This window comes from Camelina sativa, chromosome 8, assembly GCF_000633955.1.
Source record: "Camelina sativa cultivar DH55 chromosome 8, Cs, whole genome shotgun sequence".
In the NCBI taxonomy this organism is placed as follows: domain Eukaryota; kingdom Viridiplantae; phylum Streptophyta; class Magnoliopsida; order Brassicales; family Brassicaceae; genus Camelina; species Camelina sativa.
Window position 1 is genome coordinate 16,270,902 of NC_025692.1, and position 10,133 is coordinate 16,281,034.

General features: G+C 33.5%; 2 protein-coding genes across 2 annotated transcripts; one reads left to right on the forward strand and one right to left on the reverse strand.

Moving 5' to 3' along the window:
* LOC104707278 (putative methylesterase 12, chloroplastic) lies at positions 2,538-4,829 on the reverse strand. Its single transcript, XM_010423593.2, has 5 exons — positions 4,290-4,829; positions 3,587-3,826; positions 3,308-3,451; positions 3,049-3,183; positions 2,538-2,916 (listed from the first exon to the last, which is right to left on the reverse strand). Exons 1-5 carry the CDS (start codon positions 4,542-4,544, stop codon positions 2,644-2,646), a joined length of 1,047 nt encoding a protein of 348 aa, XP_010421895.1. The 5' UTR covers positions 4,545-4,829; the 3' UTR covers positions 2,538-2,643.
* On the forward strand, positions 4,915-7,892 carry LOC104707279 (immune-associated nucleotide-binding protein 8-like). Its single transcript, XM_010423594.2, has 5 exons — positions 4,915-5,142; positions 5,496-5,727; positions 6,024-6,292; positions 6,404-6,568; positions 7,291-7,892. Exons 2-5 carry the CDS (start codon positions 5,496-5,498, stop codon positions 7,306-7,308), a joined length of 684 nt encoding a protein of 227 aa, XP_010421896.1. The 5' UTR covers positions 4,915-5,142; the 3' UTR covers positions 7,309-7,892.

Below are 10,133 nucleotides of genomic sequence, written 5' to 3' on the forward strand. Positions count from 1 at the left end.
GCTACAAGAGAAAAACATGACTTGCGGCTAATGGATGTAGTGACCGCATATTTATATGGTCCACTGGATAATGAAATTTATATGATTACCAGAGGGTATTGAGCTCAAAGATAAGAGTGGTTCTCGAGAACAATACTGCATAAGGCTAAACAAATCCCTTTATGTACTGAAACAAAGTGGGCGTATGTGGTACAATATATTGAGTGAGTACCTAGCCAAAGAGGGCTATAAGAATGATCCCATCAGTCCATGTATTTTTATAAAGAAGTTTGCAAACAAAGGGTTTGTAATCATAGCAGCATATGTGGATGATTTGAATATCCTAGGAACCTCTGGAGAAATCACCCAAACAGTTGAATATCTCAAGAAAGAGTTTGAAATGAAAGACCTAGGTAAAACTAAATTTTGTTTGGAATTGCAGCTTGAGTTCATAGATAATGGAATCCTTGTGCATCAAATCGCATATAATGAAAAGGTACTCAAGAGATTTAATATGGACCAGGCTCACCCATTGCCTAGCCCAATGGTTGTGAGAAGCCTAAATTTGGACAGTGGTCCATTTGGTCCAAAGAAGGACGATGAAGAGATTCTCGGTCCGGAAGTGCTATACATCAATGCTATAGGAGCGTTAATGTTTTTGGCTAGTCACACTAGACCAGACATTTGTTTTGCCGTGAACCTCCTAGCAAGACTTAGTTCTTGTCCGACCCAAAGGCACTGGAACGGTATCAAACATTTGGTTTTGTTGATGCAGGTTATCTATCGGATCCACATAATGCAAGGTCTCAAACCGGCTATGTGTTTACGCACGGTGGTACAGCAATTTCATGGCGTTCAATGAAGCAGACCATTGCGGTCACTTCATCTAATCATGCAGAAATCTTAGCTATGCATGAAGCCAGCCGTGAGTATATGTTTGGTTGAAATCAATGACTCAACATATCAGATCAGATTGTGGCATGGCCGATGGCAAGGAAACGACTATCATATATGAGGACAATACCGCTTGCATCGCACAGCTCAAGGAAGGTTACATCAAGGGAGATCGGACGAAGCACATTTTACCTAAGTTCTTCTTCACACATGAACTACAAAAGGCCGGAGAAGTTCAAGTGGTACAGGTTCCATCATGCGACAACTCAGCCGATCTCTTCACCAAGTCATTACCGACATCGACATGCAAGAAGCTCACGCACCAGATTGGGATGTGAAGACTTAAGGACTTTTAGTGATGCTTGGAACAGGGGGAGTAATGCGTGTTGTACTCTTTTTCCTTCACCATGGTTTTGTCCCACTGAGTTTTCCTGGTAAGGTTTTAATGAGGCAGCGTCCCCAAACGTATTATGGTGATCTCTTAGCATTTGCACGGTTATGTCATCCAAGGGGGAGTGTTGTAAATAACTAAGGATGGATCTCCATAACCGGCCCATACACATGTCCAAGTCCATAAGGTTTATTGGCCACCTTCTCTTATTCTAAGTCGGTGTAGGAATTCCATTGTACTTAGGGTTTTATCCTTTACTATATAATGTACTTATTCGATTGAATCATTAATACTACGAGAGAATACATCCTTCGAGTATCTCTACTTTCACAACAATTATTCTTTTTTCCCTTTTAAGTACTTGTTTGAACTCAGGCTTCTGCTTTAGTAATTGAAAAACTGGTAGAAATATATTTTTTGTAGATATATTAATTTTCAAAATTAAATAATTTTTTGTTATTTTCATTTTTGTCCTTTTATACATAATTATAATATGTTAAATTAATTTTTATATTTTTTTTATAGGTTTGGGTTATCTATTTTACATTTATGGTATAGTTTTGAAAGGTAGAGTTTGGTATTTGGAGTTTAGAGTTTAGAATTTAGTTATTTTGTATATAAAAAAATGTATTACTGAAAATTGACAACAAGAAAAAATATTTTGGCAAAAAAATATAGAAAAGGGGTATTTTTGCAAATGCTCTTTATTAATTTGATATAGTAACTCTATATGAAGTGTTAATTTTTTTTTTTTGGTCAAACAGAATCGTATATTAATCAAAATGACCATCGTACAAAATGTCACAAACCATAAAGGCAGATTAAAACTCGCAGAACAAAATCTGTCTCAAAAATCCCAAATTGTGCTAAATTATCAGCAGGTTTGTTATTACAACGCTTAACATGAATAAAGCTAGTCGGTGCTAATTTTGACGTCCAAAAACATATATCATAAACAATCCATGCAATAGAGACATATGATAGACCATTGTTTAGGTTGACTGATGTTACAAAAATACTATGGTGGGATTGCTAGTCATATATAGTAGATAGATTATTTAAAATAATTAAATAAAAGCATAAAAGCTTCTAACAACATTTTTTATTTGTTAATAAATTGGATTATCCAATTTTATCTCCTTTTATCTTTCATAAAATTTTAACTAAGGGAAACTGGATTAGATTAAAATAATTTATTTTGTTCCATAGCCAAATATTAAATTCATTTTCAAGTTTTTTTTTTTGCCATTGAATGCGATTATTCCGAGTAATCTCTATCAAGAATCTTGTGTTTTATAAAAGAATAAATAAGAATATACAAACGTTTAAAAAAAAATTGAAAGTAGTATACATTGTGGATTCAAGATTTGTCAGTGTTTTCAAGGAATCTGAGCTATCTCAAGAAGGATCTTGTGAAGAAACTGAGGTTTAGAGAAGAAAGGGCAATGATCACTTCCTTTGATCTTAAAAACTGCTTCGGGGCTATTCTCTCTAACCAGTTTCTCTTGAACGTCTGGTGAAAGAGCTAAATCATCGAGCGTCTGAACATAGAACCTTCTAGCTTTCCCGTATCTTTCTTCAGTAAGCGACAGCTTCTCCATCATAGGACCCAAAGGTACAGGCCGCCTCGAAATCATAGACAATGCAATGTCCTAACACAATTTTTTAAAAATAAACAATGGTCAGCATTTTGTTGCATTAGGCCTATCCATTAAAACAGAACTTGACCCACTCTAGATTGGGGCATTTGCTGATCACTTACATTAATTTTTGTAAGAGTTTACCTTATTGGGTGACTGATTGAAGTACAAGCCTTTCATGTGTTGTTTCTCAAACATGAACCCTGTAGCGGGTTCGTCCTTGCCGTTTCCATAGATCAAGAACTGCGACTCTTTCATGAACCGTTCTGAAGAACCAAGCTGCAATAGAGACAGTAGTGTGAGCGCAAACAAAGAACATTCATCGACTACAGCGTTGCAGAAATGCTTATTACAAAAGTATTGGTTACAATGGAAGTAAATGACTCCTCAATACTTGTGTTACCTCATCAGCAAAGACATCGAAGGGTCTTTGTCCATCCGCAACCATAGTGGCACATATGAATATGGCTTTTGAGATTTTCTCTGGAAACCGCTCTAACGCATACGAAACACATGCACCTCCAGTACTGTGACCCACCAAAATGACCTGAAACAATCAACACTCATTGCTTCACACAAGAATTCTCATAGTTATTGTAAATCTTCCTTAGAACATTGTTAAGAAACCGAAACAACTGAGGTTCGATGTAGTAACCATCTCTACACATGAACAATTTCAAACCTTTTCTTCCTCAGGAAGATTTTGAATGAGCTCGATCAACGGTTTTGAATATTCTTCTAAGGTGGAAACACTATGTGCATCTGTCATATTAAATCCAGATCCAGCCAGGTCAACTGTGACAGGAAATAGTCCAGACTCTTCCAATGAAGCAATAGTTTTATACCAACACCATGCCCCAAAGCCTTCACCATGAACCAAAACGAATTTCTTAACAGTCAAGCTCTCCAAGAACTCAGGTACCTGAAGAGAGATACAACATAACTAGCATAACTAAGACGAACATAAAAAGTGTTTTCTAATCTCATTGTAACAGGTAGTGTGAATTACAAAGCAATGACATTTATGTCTGACAGGAACAATCATCAACTAGTGCTCGAACAAAGTCCTCTACTTCCAATTGCCGATAAAAACTTACTCCAATAACCATAAAGAAGCTTCTTTTCTCACTCATTGTTCTAACCACAATGATTTAAAAAGCAAAGCGCACTACAAGAACCTTGTTCTGTTCTGCTCTAAATTTACACTTCTCTTGGTCCCAACCTAATGTCAAAATCAAAGTTTTAACCTTTAAAGCACTTTTGATCTCTCTCCTCAAACTAACAATCTTTTCCAACCAACAAGTCTTATAACCATTATTAAGGACCAAAGTATAAAAATCCAAACTTTATCATTACTATTGATAAAAAGAAGAAAAAGCTTGGACCTGCTTGTTATTAGAAAATGGGTCAGAGAGTGTTTGTCTTCTAGAGCTAGTAGACCCAACACGCCTAGACATGGATCCATCAAATCCCTGAGCTTGATGAATAGCCATAGACAAAGCTCTTCGATGCAAAGTCTCTTCATCAGCAAGCAGTTTCCTCTGTGAACGATTCACTCTCTTGCTTCTGGATCCTCCATCTCCTCCACCACTTCTGATAACAACATCTTTCTTCTTCATGCAGATTACTCTGTTACCCATCTTCGCAAAAACCCCCTCAATTGAACCCCAAAGAAGAAGATTTTAAGAATTTGTATCAATAAATTGAAAAAGATCTTGACTTGGGGATATAGAGAGAGATGAAGAGTGGATGAAGAAGAAGCACGACGGTGTCATTGATTACGAATTTACGAATAAGGACGATTCAGATTTAAGACAAAACAGCCAAAGCTTGTTAATTTGTTTCGTCTTTTGTGTGGATATTTCTGGGAATTTTTTGATTTCTTGTGTGTTTTCCACTTTTAGTTTTGTTCTCAGTAATTATTCTACTATGTTCCTTCACATAAATTGTGGTACGTTTTTGTATCACTTATTTATTTATTTATTTTCATTAACCTAATTTTCGTATTTTCATTAACGATTTTTTTTTTTTTTTTGACAAAGATATTAATCAACGATTTGATTTCCTTTTCCTAGTTGGATTTGTTTTATCTTTTTGCGACGATATAAAATAAGATTTGATGAGGCTCATGCCGCTCATCGTACATATCGATTCGAAAGCCTATATCATACTTTACGCTCTCTCATTAACCATCTAGCTAGTGTTAAGCATCGCTGCAGATTCCTCTTCTCAAGCCAAGTAATTATTCTTCTTAACTATATTCTTCAAATTTACTTAATATTGTTTCCCTTTGTGTTGATTTAGCTATATTGATAGGCCTTACTTGTGTAAACTTCTTACCTATGATCGTCCTTGCTTTATCAGAACTCTTTTTCTCTGATTAGTTTAATCTCTGTTCCCTATTTTTCCGATCACTTTCACAGTTTCTAATGATTATAAATCTCCTAGCTAGGACAGAAAAAGGAATTTTATAGAACTATTGATTGCTTGATGACTAAGCTTTAGTTGAGGCAAGTGATTTTTCATTCTTTGAGTTAATGTCTTTATGTCGAATATTCAAACTTGTGGTACTCTTTTTGTTGTACATGAAGATGGAGAGTGATCTGATATACGATGATTCAAAATCCGCGACACCCTCTAACCTTAGCCGAACCCTAGTTCTGGTCGGTCGTACTGGAAACGGAAAGAGTGCAGTAGGGAACAGTATCCTTGGAAGAAAGGCGTTTATGTCCAAATTATGTTCCCGTGGAGTCACCAACACATGTCAGTCAGAAAGAGTTGTGCAAGATGATGGCCAAATCATCAATGTGATTGATACTCCTGGTAAGTGCTTCTGAAAAATATATATATACTCTTTAGAAGAATGAATAATTAGTAAAACAAGGTAGTACAGTGGTTAAGGTTATGTTTGCCAAAAAAAAAAAAAAAAGAAGAAGAAGAATGAATAATTTCCTTTCAATTAGTCCAAGGCCAATTGTGTTACGAGATTATTGATGAATTTATGTGGATATATGTATGTTGCCTAATTTCGTCAGGATACAATTAAGCAAAGTCAGATTGACTACAATTTACTTGTAATAACTAATGATGTATGGAATCGATCTTGGTGAAATTTACAGGACTATTTGAAATTTCAAGGGCAGCTGACTCTATCGAGAAAGAAATCTCGAGGTGCACAACAATAGCCAAAAATGGAATCCATGCTATCCTATTGGTGTTCTCAGTGAGGGATGGTCTTAGAGGAGATAAGAAAGTGTTAAGTCACTTGCAAACCCTTTTCGGCAGCAAAATCACTAACTATATGATCATTGTCTTTACGGGTGGTGATGAATTGGAAGAGACTTTGGAGGATTTTTTGACTCCACAAGAGTGTCCACCATTCCTAAACGTGAGTGATTTTTGTTTCTTTTTTTAACTTGAGATGTATAAAGAAGATTGCATATAGATAGTCTTATATGTATATATCTGATCTGAATAAAACTGAATTGTATGGTTGTAGGAAATTCTTGAGCTATGTGACAACCGATTGGTACTGTTTGATAACAAGACCAAAGATAATCTCAAGAAGGTTGAGCAAGTTGAGAAGCTTCTTGCACTTGTTGAGTTGGTTGCAAAGCAGAACAATGGTAAACCCTATACGAAAGAGTATTTCAATGAGCTACAGGTGATTTTATCATGGCTCTCCTCTTTGACTTTCGATATATTTCTTCATTTACGTTTATGTATATGGTTTTTTTTATTTTTCCTTTTTAATGTCACCATCTGGTTTTATGATTTAAAGACAAAATTATGTGACTACATACATTATTATGGTGTTTTCTTTTAGTGTATTTTTTTTTTTTTTTTANCTGTTTTTATTTGTTGATAGACCTTTAGTACTTAAGGTTTGAATGGATGTTGTGGGTAGAGCAGACTAGATAATCTTATTTTGGTAACAGTTAGGGAAGTGCATCAACCTATGATGATCATTCTGATCTCTCATTTTTTATTACTTTGATATGGTTTTCTTATATCAATATCTGGTTTTTGTTAATAACCACAAAATTCTTGTAACTACATGCACATGCATTTTGGCAAATAGTCCATTCAATCTATGATCGATGCTAGACGAATTGAGCGATTTCTTTTCTCTTTAGTCCTTGTGGTGTCTCCTGATATTTTTCTAATTGACAAATTCTACATCTCTTTATAGTGGATCATTAATTACTCGAAAAGGGTTATTGAAAACATACCATTAAGTTAAAGTAAAGCTGTACTCTTTGCATTCTCGAGACAACATAACTATCTTTGGAACTAAACATATTCAACAACATGCATCATGGAGACCTTTGAGATTTACTTGTAATGACTAATGATGTATGGCATTGATCTTGGTGAAATTTACAGGACTATTTGAAATTTTAAGGGCAGCTGACTCTATCGGGAATAAAATTTCGAGGTGCACAACAATAGCCAAAAATGGAATCCGTGCTATCCTGTTGGTGTTCTCTGTGAGATATCGTATTAGAAAAGATGAGAAAGTGTTTAGTCACTTGCAAACCCTTTTCGGCAGTAAAATCGCTAACTGATAATTCTGTTTACTGGTGGCGATGAATTGGAAGTTACATTGGATGATTATTTGACTCATCAAGAACGTCCACAATTCTTAAAATTGAGTGTTTGCTTCTTTTTTTTTAAAAAAAAACTGATCTGTATATTGAAGATTGAATTGTATGGTTGTAGGAAATTCTTGAGCTATGTGACAACCGATTGGTATTGTTTGATAACAAGATCAAAGATAATCTCAAGAAGGTTGAGCAAGCTCAGAAGCTTCTTGCACTCGTTGATGAGTTGTTTGCAAAGCAGAACAATGGTAAACCCTATACGGAAGGGTATTTCTATGAGCTACAGGTGATGTCATCATGGCTAGTTCCTCTTTGATTCAAGTTTTTAATTTTGTTTGATTTTGTTAAGTCTTTTTTATGCCGTTATATTACCTAAGCACAGGGATATATATATTATATAGTACTATTTTTTCATCATGATTATTTATTACATTTTGAACCAAAAAAAAATACTATTTATTACAATGTTTATTTATGATCTTTGTTGGAGGTATTCGTACTAGGGAGTAATTAAGTATAGTGTTAAGGATACACCTTGATACGCAAGTGATACGCTCTTCAATACTCAATATCTCGTATCATGCTGTATATAGAATGTTCTGTTTATATCTTTAACCTAGAATGTCTTCTCTGTACTGTACAACTATATAGTATCACTTGCGTTTCAAGGTGTATCCTTAACAGTAACATGGTGTGAATACTTGGCTCATGGTGGAGTTTAGAGAATCAGAAATGACCCTAGGGAAACAACTAGAGAAATTTACCAATAGCAATCATATTGTACTTCCGGTGAATATTTCAAGTATATTGGTGATCATGTTGTACTTCCGGTGAATTAGATCCAACCGCCTATGTTTTTGTCCACTACAAAATTGTCCTATTTTAAGTGGACCATATCGATTTGGTTGGACATACTTGTCTATTTTTAGATAATATGTCCACCTGTCTTTTAAGTAGAACAGAGGTATTTTGTGGCATAAAATTGGAAAGTGACAGTTTTGAAAATTAGAATCTAAAAATTGTATTTTCCATAACTTTGGTTTTGAAAGTGGCATTTCTCATAAAAATCTCAAAAAACTAGCTGATCAAGAGCAAGTTGCTCGACTTCTTTTTTAGTATTTTTGTTGACAAAAATGTAAAACTTATTCATAAAAATGAATCGGTATTACATCAAGTGTATCGTTTATAAAGCGCGAGTTTGAAACTACAATTTATAATCTAGTAGAAAACCAAAAAATATGAAGATTTTCATATTGCTGATTTTCTGTGTTTTGTAGAAGAGTTATCCTATTTCGGATCGTCTTGTCGATTATTCTCTTTTTTAATATTATTCAACCTTAATAATACATTTCAGGAAGGGCAAAATACATTTATATATATATATACATATATATGTGTACAAATAACATAACAATTTTATTTCTATCTAATTTGAATAAACTAGTTTCGGTTACTTTTTTATGTCCGGTTATTTTGTCCAAACCTACCTAATATATTGTGTTGTGAAACACATTTTTTGTCACCTGAAATTATTAATGTTTATCTAATGGCTATGCAACCAATAATAACATGTCATGTAATATCTTTAAGCTTAAACATAAGCTTTTAGCGCATCCAACTTAAACTATAAAAGGTATAAGATAAAATAAATGTTAATAAATTTATTTGTTTAATAATAAAATAGAGAGGATACATTTTTAAAGCTTTCTGGATGTAGTTTACTAGCCGTCAGATAAAAGTGGATTCACGAACCGTCAGATAAAAGTGGATTCACGGACCGTCAGATAAAAGTGGATTCACGGACCGAGAAATGTAGTTTACTCAAAATTTAAAATTAATTAATTTTGAATCTTATTTACGTTTATATCACCAAAATGTAGTTTATTCAACATATACACTAATAATATTCATGGCTATACGTATATACATATATTCATCAGATTTTAGTATTATTCAACCTAATAATACATTAGGGGTTAAAAAAAGAAAAAGAAAATACAAATAATATACCAATTATTATTATTATTGTTATTATTATATATTATATATTATTATTATTATAATTATTATTATTATAATAATTTATATTATTATTTTTTTAATTTTTTTTTTAATTTCAGTAAACTAAAAAGAGCTTCTTCGACACCCAATAACAAAGAAAACCAAGACGAAGGACATGAGGACTATGAAGAAACGCTTTAGCCTTCATGGCTATACGTATTATATAAAGCTTATCTTATTAGATAAAGCTTGGTTTTCATAACCAGTGATAAGGAGTTTCTTATTTTATTTTTATTATTTTAAAATTATTGCATATATATTATCTTTTATATAGTGATAAAACCAATAATACATTAGGTCATTAGGTAAATGGCTCAAACAAGTTTTGTTCAGATTTTTATAAATATTTTAAATAAAATGACATCGTTTTATAACTCGCATGGCATTCCTAGAATGAAAACGTGACATTTTAGTCATCATTAATCAACAAAATAGTAATACTGTTTCAATTGATGGTATTGACCGGATTTCGATTATTTGTGTAGAAAATTTAAATTTTAATTAAGTTTACGTTGCTTCAAAGTTCTGTGTATAAATAAGATAAAAAAACTAAGTTCGGGGGGG

Coding starts and splice junctions, on each gene's coding strand:
- LOC104707278 (XM_010423593.2), bottom strand. CDS start 4,544: ATGGGTAACAGAGTAATCTGCATGAAGAAGAAAGATGTTGTTATCAGA. Junction 3,827..4,289: donor CATTTTCTAATAACAAGCAG/GTCCAAGCTTTT, acceptor ATCTCTCTTCAG/GTACCTGAGTTCTTGGAGAG. Junction 2,917..3,048: donor TCAATCAGTCACCCAATAAG/GTAAACTCTTAC, acceptor AAATTGTGTTAG/GACATTGCATTGTCTATGAT.
- LOC104707279 (XM_010423594.2), top strand. CDS start 5,496: ATGGAGAGTGATCTGATATACGATGATTCAAAATCCGCGACACCCTCT. Junction 5,728..6,023: donor CAATGTGATTGATACTCCTG/GTAAGTGCTTCT, acceptor TGAAATTTACAG/GACTATTTGAAATTTCAAGG. Junction 6,293..6,403: donor AGTGTCCACCATTCCTAAAC/GTGAGTGATTTT, acceptor GTATGGTTGTAG/GAAATTCTTGAGCTATGTGA.